Genomic DNA, 24,713 nt, shown 5'->3' with positions numbered 1-24,713 from the left:
GCATTGATGAACCTGGAGAAGAGATAAACAATAACACAGTTCAGGGTTAGTCTTCCTTCCAATAAGAATAGGATCACTGCTATGGTGCAAAGTGTGCAGTGGGATCAGCAAATTTCGTTTGTGCTTATGACACCCACAAACATACTGTCAGAGGCCCAGCCTAAAACAGACCAGACCTGCCAAGGCAGCTAATCAGGGAGGCAAAGAAGGAGGGATTATGTTCCTTTTCCCTTAAGACCTTATGTGGGAGAGAAGGGAGTGTCACAGTGAAATCACCACAGACATAGAAATGTATACTGAATTCACAAAGCTTAAAAGCTTGTACAAACTTGCACAGCTTCAACATACACCACCTCAAGCAAATACAGCTAAGCCAACAAATGGCACTTTGCTCTTTCTCTCTGGATGCTTGAGAGACATGTCATAGTGATTCTAATCCCCATTTCTGCTACTATCTTATAGTGGAGGTGGTTCATACATTCTGGCCATGGATGTTTTCAATGCACATTGCAAGCGTCACAAATATAAAAATCCTAAACTAAACTAATGTCAAGAGCAGGCATAAATGTCAAAGGACAGGCATAGTAGAAACGAAATGCACTTGTTGGCTTATTCAAGTATATTTGGAGTGTTCCTGCAAGAGTTTAAAAAAAAAGAAAAAAGTGCCTGTCACTCTGTAACCAGCTTGGCCTAAAGCTTCTCTGCTGACCCTGTGACCTCAGTGACCTCTGGGAGAACAAGCTCAGGGGTTCTGACTTGATTTATGTCCCCCTGCTGTTGCCACAGTTGGACACTTCCATTTTATCCTTTGAGGAGGAATTAGTAGACTTTAAAGGAAACAATAGCCAGTCCACTCTTTTCAGGAGGGTAAAAAGTACGGGGAAAAGGGGAAGAAGAAAAAGCTAAATTTACAAACAAAAAAGCTATTCATTTCCTTATTTTCTAATAGCCCTTATTTAGAAAACTTTTTAAAATCATCTGCTAGTGTCCATAAATTATGGGTTTTCTTATTTGTAGTTATCACCAGTATCGCTCTTCAAGATCAAACATCACCTGACAGCCTATGAAAAAAGCAAGCAGGAAAGGAATGTAGCTACATGGCAATACACCATCAAATGAGGGAGCGTCTGGAGTTTTATCACCAGCAGTGTGTGGAGCAAGGGGAGTCTTGGCCTAGGCATTCCATTTATTGCCTTCTCGTCTCTGCCTCCATCTCTGGCTCCAGGGTCGGACGCAGGTCATGCTAGACTATCTGCTGAGTTCTGCCCTTCATGTGTTTCCTGTCTCTCCCACTCTCACTCTATTTTCTCTCACTCGTTATTTTTCCTCAAACTGAGAAAACAACTTGAATTCTGTTGTTCATTTTCTAGTTGTCTTTTTCTAAAACTTCTTAAGCTTCCTCTCCCAGACCTTACCATATCTAAGGCCAGATGTACCAGAAGACTGGGACAAAGGACAAGTGCTACACAATACCAGGCAGGGAGGGAGGGTGGGAGGGAAAAAGAAAGAGATAGACAGAGGAAGATATTGAGGGCGGGAATGAGTAGGGAGGAATGGGGGAGCTGTAGAAGTGAAGAAAAAGAATGAATGGTCATGCATTGCGCTGTGTGCCAGTAAGACAGTTAAAGAAGTTGGTGAAAAGGGTACTAAGAGTGAGAAAGAGAAAGTCGGTGCAGAAAGCTGGCTTCGCCTTGATTATAAGTAAAAGGTTCACCTCTACATAAACCGACCAACTATAGGGACACATTTACTGCCTGTTCAGCATCAACTTCCCATAGTCACACAATGAAAGCAGCTATTCGACCAAGCAGTAGACAATGTGGGCCTATGTTGGAGGAAAAAGTCCCAACTCTCAGTACCTCTGAACTAGAGGGTAATAAGTAGAGGACAAAGGCAAAAGAACAGAACTTTGAAAAATGATTGAAATTTTGAGGGGGTCAAATCATGCAAAAAAGAAGGCCTGTTATTTCCCCTATCACTTTTTCAAAAGTGTGTGTTTGTTCATACTTTTTTTGCTGCCTCTTCCATAGAGAGAGTGGAACTGATTGCTGTCTCATCTGCAGGGGCCCTTATAATATCCCATTCTCATTACAAATGCCCAGGTGTAGCCCAATCGGCACGTGAAATGGCCAATTAAAAGCAAGAAATTGTCTTTTTCATCAGCTGCCTTTGTTGCGTGACCAATTAGGGGAAAGATCCAGATTGGAGATACAAAAGGTTATATCACAACGTGTCTATCTAAATGCATATGAAGTAGGCCATTTTCCTCAGCAGGGCGTCTTTATTCAGCCTGCTTCTCTCTTCCCTATCCAAATCTAACCTGAGCACAGTGAAAGTGTGTGTGCATAGCCACAGTCAAACCAAATTCACTCATGAAATCACATTTCACCCCACTCAGCTACATTTACATGTATATTAAAATTCCACACAAGGGCACATTGGTTATGCCGGAAAAGAGGAATAGTGAATCTTCTATACATTTGTTATCACAGCAAAAACCTGCACTGAAACAAATGAGTGGGTACAGTTTGCATATGGACTGTAATTATCATCAGTTTGATCTTTTATCGACCCAAAAATGAAGATGTTCTAATGAGCCCATGTCATGATAACATACACATTGATCTCATACACATCGAACAATGTATTGTACCCATTCATTCATTTGCTATTCACGTCTTATCCAAGTCTCAACCAGAGATACATTTACTTAAGTAATTAGTAACATTAGTCTTCAGTCACATGTTGGCATGCTGATTGGTAAATAAGGGCATCACTCCTTTCATTTCAGTCCCCTGCTAAGAGTCATATAATTCTATGTTTGCTCCTCCCCCAATGTGTGTCAAACAGGGGTCAGTCACTCAGCCTGGCCTGAGTTTAAATAAACCCATCCAGCTGTTTGCCGCACACGTTTCATTTACAATTCTGACACTTTATCCTCTCTCCCTTTCTTGCTTAGTCTCACTTACTCTTGTCTTCTCAGCACATGTATATAACCTTATACACTCAATCAATGTCATGTTTTAATTCACAACTTAAAACAGATGAGCATGTTAACAATCTTACCCTGAAAATAAGGCCAAAACATCACGGCAGCATCACAGATAGTCCTTTGCAGTGACCATTTAAACGTTTTTTTTTCATCAAGACCGCAAATTTTATAAGTCGCTTTTTTGTTCTGTGTTTTTTGTGCCATGAATTAATGCCAAGGGAAAAATTGGCGAATTAGGTTTCTGTAGCTCTATCAAATATACAAATTTTATTTGTATAGCGCTTTTAACAACTGCCATAGTCACAAAGCAGCTAGAAGTTTGTATAAAATGTAAAAAATGTGTATTAATTAAAATTATTAGATAGTCCCTGATGTGTAAACTGAAGGTGACGGTGGCAAGGAAAAACTCCCTGAATACTTCCAAATACCTGCAGTTGAAAAACAACAAGACCTATGATATCCGGTTAATAATATAATGTATTGATGTAATATTCATATATCATGTCTATATTGGAATTTACTCCCCACCATGAATTTCACAAGCTTTTGCGTGTTTCTTGCGCGTGGAAAGCAAGTTCCTGATTGGAGGGCCCTGCTCCACTGCACCTTAGGGAACACCATTTAACTCAGCCCTAATTCCCACAAACAATACAGGGATTACCTGGCTATGCTCTGCTGCTGGTCTCCCCTGTCCAAATAAAACAGTGGTGATGTGGAAGGGGTTTTCAGGAAGGGGTCGGACTAATCCTCCAGCGCCCAAGTGGCTCAGTTGGTATTATGCCATCAACTACCCCCTCCCATCCCTCCATTTTCCAGTACATGCTGCACAGGCCCAACTTTTCTCACCAAACAGAGTTAAAACCTTTCCATTAACAGAACTGTGAAGTTGGCTTTTATGGCACAGAAGCTGCTGTCTAGGGCCCCTGGGACTTACTTTATAAACACACAGCCGGTCAGGAAGATGGAAAAAGAGAAGGAGAAGCTGAGAGACAAAGAGAGATGCATAGGCAACTAATAGTGTGACTATGGAGTGCAGTCAGGAATGCTCATCTTTCATTTCAGTAGCCAACTTACTCATTAGCCTATATGAGGCTTGCTATCAGTGCTCTGAGCTATTAAAAAGCTGTTGCATGGTTGTTATTTAGGTGGGTACAGATGTGAGAAAGGATGTGAGAAAAGTCAAGACTTGGAGGCATTAGCCATTCAGGAATTATAGCCACTCATAGCAGGATTACTTGGTGGCTCATAAATAATGGAACAAATAGCTGACAAGCAGTTCCATGGACAGGTGTGGCCTGTTCCCTCATTATTCCACGAATAATCAAACAGGTAACAGATAAGGCCACATGAGGTGGTTCTGAATGTTACATTTGCATTTGGTAGCAGTTCACTCAAACTCCAAAACATAGGGTCCAAAGAAGCAAGCTCAACAACAGCAAAAAGTCTGGAAGTTCTTTGAAGACACTGTAAGTTGATGTAAGATGCTTAAAAACATAAAAGTCTTCCCAGAAATCAAAATTAACTTACCAGAGTGACAAGCCAAAAAAAAGTATGGAAAAAGAAAGTAACAGCTTGTGATCCAAAGATAATTGTCTATATCATCTATAGATATAGATCTATATCATCATCAATATCACTTATATTGTTGCCTCTGGTGTTTATTTATGTCCTAACAGCTGATAAAAGTAGTGGGATAAATTCTAAAGTGTATACGGCTATACCCTCTGCTCAGATCCAGCCAAATGCTGCAAAGCTAATAGGAGGCTGCTACATATTGCAGATGGATAATGACCCAAAACATACAATGGAAGCTACCCAAGGCAAAGAAATGGGATATTTTTTACTGGCCAAGTTAGTTATCTGATCTCAAACTAATAGTGTATGCTTTTCACTTAGTAATGACAAGACTAAAAGCAGAAACACCCATAACCAAACAGCAGTGAAAGGAAGCTGCAGTAAAGGCCTGGCAAATCAATCTCGACGGAAGAAACTTAGCATTTGCTCATGTTACAAAATATTCCCCAAAATGCAGCGTGTGTATGAAAATGTCTGTAACTCCTGCATGGGTAATTCCACACCCATTGAATTAAAGCTGGATTTCCTGACATTGCTCAAATCCTGAGTGTTTCATTTCAAATTCAATGTGTTGGTTTACTAAGGCCAAATGGCAAAAAAAAAAAAAAATCTATGGACCTGGCAGTGTTTAAAAATTTTGTGCTGTATTTGTTTGTCTCTGGCTTTGGAGGCCATCTCTCTGGGGCTGTCGAGTCAGCAATTGGGCCAAGTAGCATGTACTCTCTATCAGAACAAAACACATGTAGAGATCAGTGATACAGGATGGCAGCAGTGTGTGTGGTAGCACAAAGCTTATTACGTTTCCCATCATATCCTTTAGATGGGGTGCCATCTCTTCTTGTCACCGAGATAATATGCTCAAAGAAGCTAGCAGCCAGATAAAAATGTGAACTTATGGAAATGTATGTAGTTTTTTCAGGTTTTGAAGATATAAAAATAAGGCAAAGTCACCTCTTAAAAAAAATTAAATAATAATAACATGAGAGACTAATAAAAGGCATGAGAGACTGCATGGGGTTTCTGAGAAACCAAAAAAAAAAAATCATAAAAGTGGTAATTTTTAGAGATCTGGACACAAAAACAGAAGTAAAAACTTTCATATGCAGAGGAAAGCGATTAATAGAGAAAAAGAGAAATAATGGAAAATATACAGTAGGCTGTCCCTAGGGCTTACTGTAATATGAGATGGGGGAGGGAGGCTTGAACCATTGTATGGTTCACAGACTCTGTTGAAATACACACGCACACTGCCACAGAGCTGCCATATACTGCACATCCCCAGAAACAAAGAAACAGCAACAGTGCACATATACATGTCCTTACGCACAATCAAATATAGCTTCATGAGGAGTAAACACTTTCTTACAAGTAACACAGACACACATGTCTCAAAACTTTAAAAATTCTTTTATACATGTCCACCCAAACACACAAACACAATCTCATACACACAGAACCACTCCAACAAGTCTTTTGTTGACATAACACAGATAGAGATCAGGTCTGAGCAAGTACAGAAATTCCAGTATGGCACAATTGTTAGGAAACACTCATGAACAGATTGAATCCAAATGCGAAAAAGGACCAACAAATATAATATAGAACCTCATCAAGTTCCTGCAGTTTCATGGCGTGAGGCAGGAAAAAAGAGGTATGTAGTTTGTTGAAATGGGGTAAATATGGCTTCGGTTCAGCAGGATGACCCCGAGTTGAGCTGGTGTTTCACTGACATTCATGGTAAAGCACCTTTACAGTGTGGCGCTATGTAAGCCTTCTGAATTCTTCCGTGGGTCACATAGACATGCAACGAATGCACAAACAGTGTCTAGCATGTTTAAACTCCTCATCTACAATCTCCTGAAAACTCTAAACCCATATAAACAACCACCACAACAATGTAACAATCCTTAGAAATGCACACTAGGTCAGAGGTCATGTTTTCCCTCCAAGGCTAAAGAGCACTGCCAATGAATACACATTCTAAGCATGAAGCAATCAGTGACAGCTTACTCTGAACAAGTTTCAACTGCTTTTATCATAAGCAGGCTTGGCTGTTAGCAAGGTGAAGCATGCCAATCATCTATCTATCCACTCTCTCTCTCTCTCTCTCTCTCTCTGTCTGTCAGGCTGAGAAACCGGATCCCATGACACTATTTCTCCAAAGTAGCGCCGCCACACTTCTCGCCATGCTTTTAAGACTTTCATAAAAGCCGTCTTATTGACAAAACAATCCATCCCTGAGGTTTAAACACCATCTTTAAGGGCATTATTAAATTCCGCCAGGAAGGGAGGACTGGACATGTGAAACCCGATGACCCACCCATTGATTTCACATCAGCGCTCTTTATGGAGCATTCTGAGAACACACACTTGCTCTGTTATCATCAGAGACTAAAACTCCTTTCCTTCTCTTCCTCCTTCTCTCTCTCTCTCTCTTTCTCTCTCTCTTTTGTTAATGTAGTGGATCTACAGGTCTTTTTCACTGTACTTTCTGTAACAAAACACAATAACTCAGTAAATCAACCTTAGCAAAGTTGCCAAAAATAGATCTTCTAGTCAATCCACATTCTCCACCCACTGCTTGCCTGTTTCAGCTTAACAATGTGTGCTCACGCATGTGTTTCTGACTCAGTGCTCATGTGAGCATAACACTATGTGCATGGGTGTGAATAAAATTACATCTTTGCCATGTGTTTTAATCTATGTACTATTTTTTATAAACATTTTTCCATGCAGTTTTTTGTCAAGTGTCTTTGTGGGAACAACTATTTTTCAAATTTTAATATCTGCTTTGAAATTTTTCTTAACACCATATTTAAACCAGTGATTCCTGAGTGAACACCCTCCCTGCTTTAGCACTTTTATTTAATCCCCAGTCTGCTTATCCATGGGGCCCTCATCAATAATGAAGCACTACATGTGTGTTAACAAGTCTACTGCAGCATACATGATCTCTTCTTTACCCTCATACAGTCTCAATTTGTTTGAATATGAAGATTACACTGAATGCACTGATTATGAAAATAAATCGCCTGAATATTTTCAAATGAGACAAGCTGAAACATTAAAAAGTGCATGCTTGTGAAGGGAGATAATGTTGGTTTAACCTAGAGTGGCTGCTGTTGCTTGCTCTGTTTGATGAATTTCATCACTCCGGTTTTGGACTGCTCAGCGTAGCGTTGGCCCTGTGTTTTGACTTGCCTGATAAATAGAATCCCAGTTCAGGATGTTGCCTTTAAAATCAGTGGGTCAGAAGGTAACATCACCAGGGGTTGCCATGGAGACACCCAATGGTGAGATTCCTACCACGCACTACAGGCCTATAGAGCTACAGATACGCATACTACCCCAGGAGTGTGTGTATCTATCTCCTTTTTCTTCTCCTCCCTCCTCTCTTTCTCCTAAGATACTTTCCATGTCTCCACAGTTCCCTTAGACACAAATAAGCACACAAAAACATGCAAACTCAGCATAGGGCACAATGTCTGTGGGACAGAAAGATCTTAGCATGCAGGATTAGCAGCCTAAATCCACCTGCAACTTATCATTAATAAGACAAATGTGACACACCACACACACACATTTAAGTTCATGAGTATTTTGACAAGGACATTTTTTTTTGGCCTTTTTTGTTAGGAATTACAGTCATTGATACAGTTAAATCACTTCCATTTACAAAGGCTCCAAAAAAATTGACAATCTAACATAAATAGCATGCTCAATTAGATTGAGGTCTGGTGACTGACAGACCTTTAGGAGCATTCCATATCTTTTCCTTGTGTTTTTTTTTTTTTTTTTTTGCTTCAGTTTGGTTTCTTAAACACCTGTACTTTTAAATTCTTTAAGCTTTGGAGTATTTGACTGAATCCAAGCAGAGAGTATTGCTCTATATGTACATTGGTTTTGAGAACACAGTTCAGTACATATCTGGTACAGTGAAATGGAAAATAAAAAATGGAAATTAAACTTGTTCAAACTGGCAAACAGTGGCAAACTGGCCATACTTTCTTTTCACAATTAAAACATACATACATGTAGGTATTAAACAGTGTAAATGGAAAGCATTATATCAATTCAGCATGGTTGAACACAGCATCAGAAATAAAATAAAAAAAAAACTTCTTTCCTTTAAACACTGAAACACTAGAGACCAGTTTCTAACTTTGTTTGTCGAACAAGCCGAAGTTAGAATTAATGTAATTCTGGCTGGCACATTAGCGCTTAGGATGTTCAGGTGACTTTTCAAAAAGAAACAATTTCCACATCACTTTAGTGACATTTTAAGTCTTCAGTGGCATGCTCCCTGTTCCAGGAGAAAATTTCCCCAGAACTAGTTAATGCTAGAGTGTATTACTCGCTTGGATCACAATGTTTTTCAAACTGACCATTCTGTACCGAATGGTACAGTGTGTGCATGATTTAGCGTAAGGTTACACCTCTAATGTTCATGCCATAATACTGACTCCATCATATTTGTTAAAGATATGGTGTGTTTTGTAACATGAAGTCTTCCTTTTCTTTTCTACTACCTTCTCTTTGAATCAATCTGGTACAAGTTTACCTTGTGTCAGAACTCTAAAGGCTTTTTTTAACAGTGAGGTGTTTTTTCTTCACAGAGGACATAATTCTGGTATCATTTACTTCAGTTGTCTTTTACCCCTTTCGGTGTTGCTGAACTCACAAAGGCATACATTTTTTTAAAACAATGTACCAAATTGTTGATTTGGCCAATCCTAAAATTTGTGCTATCTCTCTAGCCTAATGATGGAACTGGCACTTGTTTCGACTGAAGATTGAGATTTCCTATTCACAGCTATCTAATGCCAATTCAACACATTAAATCAACAGCAGACCTTTTATCTCCTGTCATAAAATACCTAAGAAACAAAACATCAACAAATGGCCATCAATCTGCTTATCAGACAGCTGTCCAATTACTTTTGAGTCTGTAAAACTGAAAGTACTTTGTAAAACAATGAATTCCTTAAAAACAGAACAAAATATCTTTTGCGAAATCCCCTTTGATTTGATTAATGCCACTTTGTGTGCTTCATTTTCAATCCATCATAGTACAAATAATTGTAAATTTGTACATTTGTACAAATACTTATGGACTAGACTGTACTGCTATGATTTCACTATTATCCTGGTATATAAAAACTGGTTAAATGAGCAGCATAATCATGTGATGACCTGTTCTCCAGGGCATAGTGTAGCCAATTTCCCATGGGTCACTGTGAGGTCACAGAAATTGATAACCTCTACAATATTCCCTGGTTTTATTCAGACTGTGCATCACCGATACTAGATTTGTGAAAATTAATCCTCTGAAGGCATATATTGTGAGTAGGCTGTTGTCTCCAAGGTACCAAATTGAACAATGGCACGGATTATGTTGTCAGAAATTACATTTGCTATAATGGGCTTTAATATGTCTCCCATATTTCCAGTCTAGGCTGAGGTCCACATTCAAAGATTGTCTGTTAAACATGGGCTCTGCTTACATCAAGGCGAATTGATTCAACAAAACAGATTAGTGCATATTAATCTCTTTGCTTTATAGAATATGTAATAAAAGCTTTTACAAAGGCTGGGTGAGACTTTCATGTTGTGAACTGGCAACCTTGTGGAAAATAAACGTGGCATTGGTTTTTACAAGACTGCCAACAAAAGTGCCACTGTGGACTTGGTTTCAGTGTCCTTCTCCGCCTGTCTTAGCACATTAATTATACACAGCCAATAACAATAAGTATTTGCTGATGGCCATCTCCAATGAAATGCAACCTGGGATGAAATCTTGCTTAAAATTTATTGGGACTCCAGCAGTGGTAACCATGGAATCAAAGCAAGTGTGTCCCATGCAAATGTGCAATACAGGCTAGGTTTCGGATGAGACATGAGGGGCTCACTTCTCATGGGAATTGTTATTAGGTTTACACTCAGATCACTGACGTGTTGTGTCTTGGGAAATTTTAACATCTTATTGATGTAAATGGATTGATGTAACGGCAGATGAATTAGTAAAAGAAAGGGAGGTCAGGCTTTTGGGATAGGAGGAATATTAATTGAAATAATTAGTCACTGCTCGCCCAAGGTGAGGCTATGGTTTGCATGTAAACACACACATACACACATAAAAGAACACAAACACACACACACATACACACACACACACAAAAAATAGACTTACCAGTTGTTCACTTGTAGTATGGTAAGGCCCGTGTCTTGGGCCAGTTGTTTTTTCTGTTCTTCTGAGGGATAGGGGTGCTGCAAAAACACACAAAAGCAGAGTGTGTAAAAAAATCAATTAATGAAAGGCTTTGCTAGTGCAAGTGGGCTGCAGCATTGCAGAAGGCAGACACGGCTTACACATTGAGAGCACAGCAAACCAGTTGGCAAAGCAGTTGTTAATTGGTGCGAGAAAGCAAGGTGTGTCTCCCAACAGCCATTAATGGAATATGAAATAATGTAATTAATGGCAGTGAAAAAGGCAAGTCAATTATAAAGTTTAGTGAAGTGTAGACACAGAAACATTAATTAGGAGTGCCGTGTTGTACAACCCCACTCCAATTTATTTCAGTACAGTGCCCCATGGCTCCTCTGCCATGAATACAGAATATGAAATAGAGATTGAATCTTAGAATAGAATCTTTTTATTTAAAAAAAAAAAAAAAGATTTCTGGAGTTCTTCCCCATGGAATAGAGGGTATCCATTTCTCACTGTTCTCACTGTTTCACTATTGCCAGACATGATGTGCTGATGGTTTTTATATAAAACCGAACTTGTCCTTTAAAAACAGTTGACAGCAGTCTTCTGAATGGCACAACCAAAAAATGTTCACCCATTATCCGCAGAGAGCATTCAATGCCACAGCCATGTGTGATATAGGCAAGGCATATTCTCATCCCTGCTTCAGTAACATTAGCCAAACACAGGTGTCTGTGAAATAATGCATGTAGAATATGGCAGATAGAGTTTTCCTTTAAGTGTGTTAGATGTCGTGTGAAAGGGGAGTTAACTCGTTGGAGGAAATTCACAAAGCAAAACTCCTCCACCCTAAAAAGAATCTGAGCGGACAACTAATCGATATTTGACTCAAAAGACCAGTTTTTTAGGAGTAGACAGGAGAGAATATTGTTCGCAGCACAGTTATGCTACAGAGACAGGAAGAGTAACTGCTCCGTACAGCATCACTAAAAACTCCTTCTCCTACATTCATGTGCCTCTTATTCCTTATATTTAACACAATACCTTAGAGAAGTGTCTTGTAGAACATTCAAAGACATCATAGCATCATGAGCAACTGTTAGTTAGTTTCCGTTCTCACACTGTGCCATCATGACAACATTTGGGTCAGTGAGTGGCCTCATGCATCACTGGCAGATCAGCGCCTCTTAACTCATTACCAAGTCCTGAGCTTGTCATAAATTAAACCATATCAAATGCTTAAGCTGGGCCAGAAGGTGTGGATTTATCAACACAACATGGAGTTTCCCTGTAAATAATTACTTGCTTTTATTGTACAACACATCTGAGATTCATAGATCATCTTAATAACTGGTTTAAAAAGCTTTTATTTGGGCAGGATAAAGACAAAAAGGCTGTTCGAATATGACCACATGTGAATATACAAACATATGTATGATAAAAAAATGTTTCACAGCAAAGAAACTGAATATGTTATTGATAGATCATTATTTTTTTAAGAAATAGATGAAATTTGGCACAATATCTTGCCATCTATTTTGTAAACATATAAAATGCAATGTTTTTTGTCACTCTGTGCATGTTTTGTAACTGTGGTTCCCAAAGAAAGGGGGCTGTTTTCATAATATGCAGTCACCCCCATGTGATCTAACTGTATGTCATTGGAACAAACTGTGGATAATTTCATGCAGAAATTGATAATTGCAACAGTGCCTCCAGCAACTTTTTTAAAGATGTTTTCTTCCTTGTTTTCTTCCCTGTCTTATTGGCCACTTTTGCCCAGAGTTATGATTACATTCTGGATAATCCTACATGTTTGTGGTCATAACAACAAGCTCTGTGTATTGTTATTCTTCTTCTTTTTCTTTTTCTTTACTATATTCTGACTTTCTGACAAACAATTTAACACCAATATATAATAATAATAATAATAATAATAATAATAATAATAATAATAGTATGACATTACATTTACATTACATACCATCACAATTTAAATAGGATTTGTAGTAAGTAAAAGATAAGAGCATCATGATGTGGGTGAGGATATGCATGAACCATATTGTAGGCTGTGGGACAGCCATGGGAAAACAGGCCTTGTGACTGAACTCAGGAAAAGCCATGCCAGAGGCTACAAGACAACACAAATGTGGCCTGTTCTACAGCTGGCTGGCCCACACGCGCTCCCACTTCAGAGATGGCTCTGGATGGCCCAGACTGTAGACTGAGAGACGACATGCAGCCTTCTGGGGAGCCTTGGATTCATCTTTATATCTTTCTATGATCAGCAGATCCTGTTAATACCAATACTAACCCTAGGCAAAAATTGCTTGACAGAAATTCTGCCATGTCGTGTTGATCAACGATGTAGGATGCAAAGAAGCGCTAAAGGATGAATGTAATGTAGGTTGTCTGCTTCTTTTTTGCATTATTATACCTACCTAATTTAGGCTTATGCCTAGTATAGACGCTACATCAATGGTAATATTATGCCATTTAATTTGATAGCACTGCCAACAGAAACATTAAGAAAATATTTATAGAGAGATAAACTAACCATTAACACTACTTCCAGTACACTACTTCTTTTCCCTTAAAGAACTTTGCCTTCTAAGAATTACAAGTACTGTACTTTTGTGGTTACAGTGACTCCTGTAAAATGATTTCTTCCAATAGAAAAAAATTCACAGAAAGTGACGTTGAAGGAAGGGGAGATCCGTATTACACAGCTCAGTAACAGTGCTCATTAGGGCCTGATTACCCATGCTTCCCATGCTGCTTAATGTCTGTTTTGACAGTCTCTCCTTGCCATTCATTCCTTTATTAGATTTCTCTCTTTATTGACAGTTACTACCTCATATTGCCAACACATTTGACATGACCAGTGTCTGCTGACATATTTCATTTTATCAAAGCATTCCAGTAGTATGGGTGCAGAAGCCTAAGAAAAAGCCATCATAAAAGTATGATTTATTTTTATCTTTTTCTATTTCACATGGTTCAGAAATTTTAAAAAAGCTTAAGAAATAATAAAGGTGTGCACACATTATTTTGCACTTTCACACTGTCATTCATCTTGGAATGACTTTGTAGTTGTGTGGGATCTGGACACAATCCTGGTACAGTGGGCTTGAGGCACCCTGACGAGAGGCCAATCCATCACACTTGGCTAACAGGAGTGGAACGCCATGTGGTCTTCTGCTGTTGTGGCCCCAACAACTCAAAGTTTGGTGTTTTGTTCAAACCAACTCAAAGATGTTCGGAGCATGCTGAGAGGCTGAGATGCTTTTCTGTTCACCGAAATCATAAAGAAGGGTTACTTAGTTACTACAGTTACTACATACTTCCTGGCAATTCAAACCAATCTTACCATTTTTCTCTGACCTCTCTTATCAACAAGATGTTTCTTTGTCACTTATGCAATGATTTTTTTTCCACACCATGCTGTATAATGTCTAAAAACTATTGTGTATGAAAATCCTAGGAGATCACAGTTTCTTAAACTCTCCACCCGGTCCTATTTCTACCAATATTCATGCCACATGACAAAGTCAGAGAGATCACAATTTTCTTCATTCTGATATTTTATAGAAACATTAATTGATTAACAGATTTTTGCATTGCATCACCATATAATTGGATAATTAGATAACTGCATGAACACGCAAGTGTATATCTTAAAGCATATATAAATATGTTCTTACACAAGAACATTTGTTTTATGAGTGTTTTCTGTATCATAGGCCAAGAAAGGATGGATATTTTTAATTTACAAGGCAAGCTGGCCTGGGTAAGTTTTCCCAGGCAAGACTGCTGTCTTTTTGTTTCCAAAAAATGCAAAAACAACATTCGAAGCAAACAGATGGAAAATATCGACGCATCCTCCCTGCCTTTCCTACGCCTATCTTAATGATATGTCTTGTCCAAATATACTACTCCTTTCATCAAAATTTCCAGCCTGTCTGAACCCATGCATGCCAGTAGAGTTGTGTCCTCCCTATGCATTTTTTTGCCGTCATGAATCTTATCAGAGACAGAGAAAGAGACTATTAGAGCACCAGCAGGATCTCAAAGCCTGTTTCCTCTGTGATCACCTCTGCCCAAGCATGGAAGGGCTGCATGCAGACTGCAAGCTCTATCAGAGAGATAAAAAACTGGGACTAACGCCACCTGTCTCTGTGAAAAGAAGACTGAAACTCAATGCACAATACTGACATAGACCCTGAACCCCTCACCTACAGTGATGTCCCTTTCCTCCAACATGGTTGATATATAAAGGGTTGGCACTAGAGGGAGTTTCAATTACTTGTACAGATTTTAGAGGCAGTAAAATTATACAATGTAGCTGGGTCAACTTGAGAGTGATGCACTGTAAGTTGTATTCTCATGATCTTGTCTACAAAGTGAGGCATGGTTGTGGCTGCTTCAATGAAGAAGGGATATCTGGACCAGGTCCAACGGTGCATTATATCACACCACCAAATGAAATCATTCAGTTCACTATGGAGATTTATTTTTAAAGTTGCTTCTATCCTTGTGATTTTCCTTAAACTCGTGTTCCCTAAATCAAGCCTTAGTTTTGGACATATTTTTTTATTAGTCAACATTTGGCACTGGCTGGGATTAGTGGAATGAACACATCCTCCTTAGAGCTGATGGTGGACATGTCTTTTGGTGACTTATCTACCCTAAATACCCTGCCACAAACATCCAGCCCATTTCCCTACCCTGATTGGTGTTCATTACCCACATTAGTTTTATTATAATTTTGATATTTAAAGAACAGTTCTCCTCTTCTTGTGTGATTTATATTAGTTGCCTTCAACACAATATTAATTTAATAATATTAAGGCTGCTGTGAAATAATGGCCTTTGATTCCTCAAAAGTACAGAACACAGGACAAGAGGTGCCATTCTTTATGCACTGCTATAGGAAAATGAGCTAAATATCTCCTTGTTTAACATTATGCATTGATAGGAATAGGTGTTCCAAGAGTCAGCGTCTAGTCACAACCACCATTAACTGTCCACTCTGCCAAGAGAACTGCATAGCAAGCACTACAGAATTGTTTTCCTGTCAGGCAGTTTTTACACAGCCAAAATCACTAGGGAACTATTTTCAGGTGCATGGGTCTTTTACAGCTGGATTTTTTCTGCTGTCTCACCTATGTATTCGATGGACTTAATCCCCATGGAAACTGAGCTGCCCCTCAGGAATGCCTGGGGCTGCATCCGGGGGCCTTTTTGGCTGAGGTGTCCTTAGAGTATCACATCAACAGTCCATCTCAGAGGCACTCCCTCTCTAGGAAAAGGCATAGCCTTCCACCTCTCTCCATGGGCTTCTGAATAAACAGATTTGGGCCAGCGTTTACTATTCCTTTGCCAGCAGTTTAGCCAGTGTTATCGTTGAGCTTGCCAGGCCCACAAACTCCAAGATTATCTTTACCATCTGCATACATACTCAGTGTTATCACAAGGGAATGAAGTGGTTATTGCTGCCTTACTCATGGAGACAGTATTAAATGGCACTATGAACCTTTTCTTTCAATATCAAACGAAAGGTGCAATTTCTGAAGACGTACTCTCAAATGTCCGATATATCCCTCCGAGACAAAAGCCACAGCAAATTCCTTTTTGTGTAGGTGGCATACATTTGCAGCACTGGTCCTTGTTAGGGAGCAACAAAACAGGCTTTGAAGGGGGAGAATGAGAGAGCAGTAGAGGAAAAAAAAAGCACAAACATTTTTCAGCCCCATCTCATTCTAAGATCCTAGTATGAATAACAAAATAATAAAAATGTATGCATATGTGTCGGAAGGGACAGAAGAATATCACACATTTGGAAAACAACTGGAGGCCAGGGTTTAAGATGCCCACTGCCTGACTGGATAGTATAGTGGTTGGGAATGCTGAAGAACCTCTTTCATAGGGCAGCAATGCGAAGTTCACAACCAACTAAATGAACACAAAGCCAGCGCATGAATAATTCACAGCCCTGTTTTTAGAAAGACTTATTCTACAACCATAAAAAGCTGAAGAAATTTCTCCCAACAGAAGCCTTTTTTGTCATTTAAACTGTCCTGGAGATAAAAAAAAAGAAAAGGCAATGTGCCAAAACTCATCTTTAGCACACTAATTAGTCGCTCCATGTTACAAACATATTTTTGTTGGGTTTAGAGGTGAGGGTGTGCTGCAGCGCCTGCGGGGAGGAAACAAATCCACTTGATTTGGTTGCACTTGGGGGAAATGTGTCTACAATTAAAGTGGGTAAATGGTCTGGATTACAGATCATATTCAAAGTAAACCACTAAGCTTTCTCTAGCTGGATGAGATGCTGCTACATCATTAAATCTAGACCTGTAGTAATGATCCACAGCATGACATGCAAAATTCGATGGGCAGAGATTAACAAAAGTTTAGGGCATGAGGAGAGCTGAAGACCACTTCATTTGGAGGCGTAGGTGAAAGCATTTGAATGGCTTTACATATTGCAGCACAGATGTATATTTTGCACGGTCAGTAGATCTGGGAATTCTACCGCTGACACACACACACACACGCACACACACACACACACACACACACACACACACACAAAGAGACAGACCCACACATGGTGTAAATTATATACAACTGTAATTAACAGAGTTAGGGTATGATGATACTTCTTAATTGCATAATAGGTCTTATTTTGTATGTTGAATAGTTCTTGATCTGTTTTGTCCAGTCGCAATCTTGTTCCATTTGATGAATTAAGACAGTTGGTGGTGGCAGTGGCTAAAAGCTCTCACGTACCTAAGAGAAGTTTAAACAATGGGGGGATGCTGAACCTGTTATCACAGACTCCAGTAAAAGAGGCCCAAAAGCCAGAATTGTTTAAAGGTGATGCATGTTGCCACACACCTGCTGCTTCACAGTTAACAGGTTAAAAGAGAGGGTTAAACATGCTTTAGGGTTACTAAGTGAGTTTGCTGGACTAAATTTGATGACTCAGGGTTAATTCAGGCAAGTGGAGGTGGGGGTGATTACGTAGTTTACTGGACCACTAAACCTCTTAAAGCTTGTAATTACAACCTATTTGAGTAGGGGGAACAGCAAACGATGCAGGCCACATGGCATGCCAAACCACAGCTGGAAGGCACACAGCAGGAGACAGCCAACCAGGTAAGTATAACCAGCAGCAGCAGTCCGGTACCACACATTACCACCCAACTCTCTACTGAGAGAGAATCAGCCACTAAGCATTTTGCATAAGTATGAAAAGCTGCACCAGCTAGACTTGTCTCGTCTTATGCCAAAGAAAACAAACTGTTGTGTTAAAAACTGTCAAGAGGACAAAGAGTGAAATCCAAACAGCAACCAACGTCTATAAAGGCACAGTTGGTTACACAGCAGCTGCTCTCCTCCTCTGCTCTCTTAGCCAAAATCAAGCTCAGTACAGAGATCAGGGGAGGCCCCCACGGTATGGAAACTCATGGTGCGGTAAATGGGAACAGAATCAGATTACGATATTGCTCCTTGACCATTCCTGTGCCTGTACTTAAAAAAAAATTATCTTTTGCTAATGGCACTGAAATTTAATACTAAAAGGAAGTATTTTTAAATGGTGATGTGGGAACCTAAATTATAACAATGCACGCTATATTATTATGTTATTATCATAATTACCCTTTTGGCCTCACTGTTTTAATTAATGATGACAGGAAAGACTGCTGGGGAGGGGATGCCTAGTCACAGTTAAAGAAGATATAGAACTAGGCAAGGGCATTTGCTCCTACAATTGCTCCTGTATGCCCATTTCAAATGGAAAAAAACAAGGACATAGTGGGAGATGGTGAACATCACCCCTCTCTTCCCTGAGTCTTCCTTTTTCCAAAACCCACTCCAGTTTCCCTCTCTCTAATTATTTCTCTATGCTACAGCAAAACTTTCTCCATCAATGCACAACATTTACAAATCCATGAATTAATCTCTTGTAACAAACAATTGAGCAGTGTCTTGATTCTGTGCGCTACCTTATCCATAAATACAAAAATGCTCTCATTTTACCAGTGAGGAGCAGGGAGATTTTTTTTCTTTTACACACTCTCTCTCACACACACACACACCTGCTAGTCTTTTAATGCGTACTGTTAGCTGGTGTAGGGATTTAATCAGATGAAATGGAATCACATCTGGCTCGACGTACAACATATTCCATCTCAAAGACAAAGCATGGATGGATTGCTGTGCTGCTGCTGAATCTCCAAGGGGATGACAGGGATCAGCAGGCACTCTGAATGCAACACCCATACAGCCATGCATCTCTTATTGCACTGGCATGAACAGTCAAATCTCATCATCTGCCAACCCTTGGATAAAGCTAGAATAAAATTGGATAAATCTTACAGTTAGCAGTCTCTTAGACACTCTGCCATAATTCTTTTCTATACACAGCTTACATTTTTTTTTATTTTGTCTATATCCAGTCAGGGTCCATTACTCTATTTCCGCCAGTATAGCCAATAGCAGAAATGCATTTAAATTATTTTCCAGTCAAGTTAAAATGACTTAAGGTTTTCTATTCAATTTATTTGAAACAAACACTGGATACAACTGCTTTAAATGTGCCTGATACCCTAAGGAGTATGCTTATTTAACCAATTTTACCGTTGCTTATCTTTAAGCGAAAATAAAGTGAGCTTAGGGTGACAACGTCTCCTGTGGCTTTTCCTAAAGAATTCCTCAATGAGATGCACCAACGGTGTACAGCAACATCCATGGATGATATTACAAAAAGAAGGGAAAAAAAGAAAGAGAGAGAGAGAGAGAGAGAGAGAGAGAAAGAGAAAGAGAAGGGTATCTTGTGAAGTTCTGATGGGATTGAAAAGTGACAGTACTGAGCTGCATCGCTCATGTGCAAATTTTCACAAGCCCTGTAGATTGTAACATAGAATAGACTAAGGCCCACATGGAAGTAGATCATCCAGGCTTGCATTAGTCTCAAACCAAACTGATCATCATGACCAAGTTCCGACACATTACATGCCAAAGTAGTGGCACTCTTACTCGTAATGTTAATGCAAAGCAACTCCAAAACACTAAACCAAAGAGAGTAATCACTTTTCTTTTTTACATTCATTCACATGTTTTGCCTCTAAATGTACTTATTTGCCCTAGTGGACTCAATCACCTCACATAATCCTTAATTACCAATGTCTCATAAGACTCAATGTCAACATGCTTCTGTGCCGTGGTTGCATATATCTTGTTTAAAATCACAGCACACAGACAAATGGAACATGGCAGGCCTCAGGACTTCTACTTGCTGTCTCAGCAGGATGTACTATGCTGGCCCCAGTGAGAAGCAAAGCTGCGGCGGGGAACTCCACACAAGAGCCACCCTTTGAGAGGCAGTGATGACTAGGCCTTTCATTGAGTACTGCAAGGAAACCAGAACTTACCAGGATTAAGCAAGCCAGTGTGGTCTGCACCACCCAACCTGGCCTGCTTGCTATGCACAGAAGAAGCCAATTGAGGTTGCAATCACACAAAAGCCATCGGCTGCCCGTCTTGGCAAGCTAACTCTTTACACACTTCTGATAATGAAACCCAAGTCAAGCCTAGCAGACAACACAGTAAAAATGCAGACACCAACAGAAGCTCTTAATAAGCTAAGAGTATTGGACCAAATGAGATCCACGTGAAAGCAGGTGCATGACAAATAGATGAAAAGTGATTTGACATTATATAGGTTTGAAAAAATGCCAATTTAGGTCTGCAGTGATGGAGGATGCCAGTTCTCAACTGGCATACAGAGGCTGTATGAATTAAGAGTGCCCTTAGGGGATATTACACACCGAGATAGTGGCCAAATCTAGTATGCTGGAGAAGAAGGGGAAAGGCAAAAAAGGAGCAATTGATGAGGAAAGAGGTCATTGTGAGATGGTTTTTCATTAACAGCATAATGATGTTTAATGTTTAGGCACAGCCGATGTTTAGGACACTGCAGTTGGAGAAGAGAAAGCCTCTGCAGTGTCCTACTCATCAATCATGGCACAGATGGCCAGAGAAAAGCCAGCATCATCAGTGACAGGGAGGCGTCCATCGGCCACTGGCGGCCCATGCGGGGTCTGCCAATTCAACCCATTCTTCAAACGACACACCAGTGTCTTTACCTTGTCAGGCCTGGAAGGCTTGCAAATGATGGATACATGTGGTTTTCTCGCTCTGTCCCTCTCCAGGGGACATGGGGGTGGCTAGAGTGTCCATTCCACAAAGACAAGGTCCAAAGAGTTGCCTGCCCCACATCCCAGGGGCCTGTCACTGGAGTAATTGATGATGTTTTCATTACAAGGTGTGGGAGGTGGGTGACGGGTGGGGGTACACCATTGCTCAATAGATAGCCCTTGCACTGATTGACTTGGCGGCTTCTACTTTGCTATTAACTTCAAGTAACAAGTCTCAAGTCATTGCTTCACATACACATAAGCTTTTTCAGTACCAATAGAAAAAAGAAAACAAGATAAAACCCTAAGAAGTGGTGAAAGCAGCTGAGGACAGATGTTTATTTGACTGCAACATGCACAGTTAAAACACAAGCAAAAGAATTTAGGGCAAAAGTGCAATATTTAAACAGCTAGGACCTGTTCAGACTTGGTATTGGACCACTTGATGGTGTCTTTCTTCGGTAGCAAGGTTGCCAAATCTGGCAAAAGCAACCGGAATTACCCCTCAGGACCAACACCAATATATAAGCCAATAATATTAAAGAAAAGTTTATTCTAAGCTGTCATGAGTCATTTGTATGTGTGATCATGAAAGCCACACAACCACAGCTAATTTCCGGAAAACCACTGCAAAATGTGTTATAATATTCAAACCTAACATTTTGGTCTACACTATTTAATGAGGCAATATTTTTAAAATGGTATTTGATGAGGTCTTACAGTATATCGTTATATGTTATATTGATGTCTTATATTATGGTTAAATCCTTTAATTTAGGTACCATCTTTTGAACTAAGTGGAGTTAAGATGAAATGAATAAATAATCTAAGATTTAGGACACTGAATTGAATTTACAAATTTTACACTGAATGGATTTTTTTTGCTCGTTGTACAAGGCATGATTTAAGTCTCCCTTGGGCTGTCCAGTGCAGACATAATAATGAAGGTGCTAGGAGAAGAGTGCTTTCTGCAAGGTCTCACTGCCAGGTTAGAGGCCACACAACATGCCTAGGGTTGCCATGGGTGATCAGCATGCTGACATCCTCAGGCTCCAGCAATAAACAAACGATGACTAATGGCATCTGGGGCCTGGTTGAACCCTGAACTTTAATGACCAGGATCATTTTTTTTTGTTTTGGGTTTTTGTTGGTGAGGCCACTGGTAGCAGTCCCTAAATACACTGCTCACATGAATGAACTTTAAAGGCTTACCCTCCTCCTGACAAGGCAGGTTCCACACTTTTCTTTTCAACATTAGCACTAGTTTTGATACAAAATTTAAGCAACAAAATTTAGGTACAGAGTAGATATCACCAAAAATAAACTACTGCATATGATATGGGACGGCATCAAATGCTTCTTATATCAGCTGCGAGTTGTTTTACTTGCCAGTCCAAATTATTTCGTTCATCTAACTAAAACTGGATATTTAAAATAAATGTAAACATGTAACCATATTATAAGTTCTTAAAATCGGACTCGCAAACCCAGATAATGTTCACTAGCTATTCCTGAACGTGGACCTCAGACATAGAAATCAAGCTAGGCATTCTCAGCAAAATGCACTATAGCAGAAAAAGCCACTAACAATATGGAGGTCTGGGCTGCACCAAAACACCAAAAACACAAGGGATAGCAGGCATCTTATTTGTATAAAAAGTAAAGCGCACAGGATGTATGAAATTACAGCGCTGTAAAGTTGTCCATGTCTTCATCGCTTGACATACTACCAGTTTTCCTGCTAGCTAACTTGTTTGTCATTGTTTTAGTCTGTGACATAATAGGTCAAACAAGAACACGATTTTATGCTGAAAGGAAGCATATCGCCACCTATTGTCGCGGCACCTGACATACTTCGGTCAATAAATCGATTCCCCTGCCGTGGTTGAATTATGGGACAAGGACAGTAGTCCAATTAATTGGTGTAATCGAGCTTTAACCTTGCTTGATTTACCATGGATGTAAACATACTGAGTTAAATATTCACTCACTAACATAATGTGGGCTGATTTAAAATAGGTAGTTAATAAAAAAAAACATGGCACCTTAACTCTGATTTTTATACCCCATCTATGTTTGATAAGACTTGATTAATCACCCATAGCTCCACACTAGGGCTACATAGAATGTTAACAGTGATAAACAAAATAACCTCCTGTTCTGTTTGGACACTTATCCATCTACAATACTTTATCATTGCATGTATCTGTTTGCATCAGTATTATTATTATTATTATTATTATTATTATTATTATCATAAGGTAAATGTTACGCAGTTTGTTAGGTAGACTGCAATTAAGTACATATTTTGTAGTGTATAATTTATTTTTTTTTGTTTGATTGCTTATATTTCTAGTTTAATTCTCTGTAGCCTTTGATCTGATCATTTCCAGTCAGGTTTAATTAACTAATACAGTAAATTATTTCCCAATTTGCATTGTGCATGCCTATATATATATATACAGTATAATTTAGGACTCGCCACTAAGCGCAACAACAGAAAATAAGTGAACATGTGAATGCAGCGTAATTTAAATGCAGGGAAATTCAATCGCTGTCAATCAGAAATGTGATTGATTAACCATGCTGCCCTACTCTATACTACAACAGAGTATGTTCTTAATAATCCTCATCTCTACCATATCTAACTAATAGATGTTTTATTCTTTAGCTTAGACCTAGGACATAGAACATATCCAGGCATGATGCGGTTTGATGGTTTAGTTTGGATTAAGTATTTTAACATGCAGAGAAAGCCTGAGAAAGAACAATAGACAGAGCTCTATTTTCTATGCATTAGTTATTTAAAACATGGCACATGTGTATTTTTTTTTACAAACATTCTATGTTTTAGATGATTTGATCAAAAACCTGTTATTCTCAGTTAAAATAGAGAAGCCCAGCTTTTAAAAAAAAAAAAAAAAAACTACTGTGCATTCCAAGGCATTATTTTAAGGCAGGTCATATGCTGAACATCTGTCATTCTGCCCAGTGAATGTAGGAAATCATCACAAGGGCAGGACATAAAACCCCACGGCTTTGCACCCCCATACTCAACCTCAAACTGTGGGGAACAAATTCACCCTCAAACTTCCTGAAGAGGGCATAGCCCCTATACCCCCTGCTAAGCCCAAGGAACCACTGCAGAGATGAATTATAGCAATTTTCACACCTGGTTTTGGTGAAGAAAAGAAATTGCAGCACTGTTGACAGTAGTGACAGCATGCTTCAGCCAAGATTTAAAAAATGCTACTACAAGTGTTATTAGAATTGTGCATGTTCAAAATGTGATAATTTAGGGCCTAACTGCATTAGCAGGTAAAGAATGGTGCTTTGCAGTTTTTCTTCAAACATGAGCAAGTGATAATAAAACAAAAAAGGACATCATGTTGCGCTGTGGTTTGGATTTTTACGATCTGTGATAGAGCACCCTCCACACTCCAGCTCTGTGTACAAATAAACGGAAACACTGAACTACATGTGGAGGCTGAACACTGCTGTTCCACACCATGGCTTTGCTTCGGCTGGGTTGCAACCATCTGAAGCCTGAATTTTATCTAATTACTCTATCACATAATTTTGCAAATTGCCTTTTCATTGGAGAACTGAGTGCAAAACCACAGGCATGCTGAGCCAGAGGCATCTATTTGCTGGACATTTTGGGGGCCAATTAAAGAAGAATGTACAGTCTGCAAAAGAAGGTAAGTAACATGTTAAAAAGTTTAATGAG

At 39.3% G+C, this 24,713-nt stretch overlaps 1 protein-coding gene across 2 annotated transcripts in view; it reads right to left on the bottom strand.

The window, feature by feature from the left end:
- Window positions 1–24,713, bottom strand: part of meis1b (Meis homeobox 1 b) — a 59,413-nt gene that overhangs the window by 5,901 nt on the left and 28,799 nt on the right. For both annotated transcript variants that reach the window (XM_053501899.1, XM_053501901.1), the window contains exons 9-10: window positions 10,758–10,834; window positions 1–12 (exon numbers count right to left, since the gene is read on the bottom strand). The exon at window positions 1–12 is cut by the window's left edge and continues 62 nt beyond it. In XM_053501899.1, coding sequence (XP_053357874.1) covers window positions 1–12; window positions 10,758–10,834 — 89 coding nt within the window. The remainder of the gene's footprint in view (window positions 13–10,757; window positions 10,835–24,713) is intronic.

The sequence above is a fragment of the Clarias gariepinus genome, chromosome 8 (assembly GCF_024256425.1).
Source record: "Clarias gariepinus isolate MV-2021 ecotype Netherlands chromosome 8, CGAR_prim_01v2, whole genome shotgun sequence".
In the NCBI taxonomy this organism is placed as follows: domain Eukaryota; kingdom Metazoa; phylum Chordata; class Actinopteri; order Siluriformes; family Clariidae; genus Clarias; species Clarias gariepinus.
Note: the sequence above shows the minus strand (reverse complement) of the source record. Positions and strands in the feature narration are given on the sequence as shown.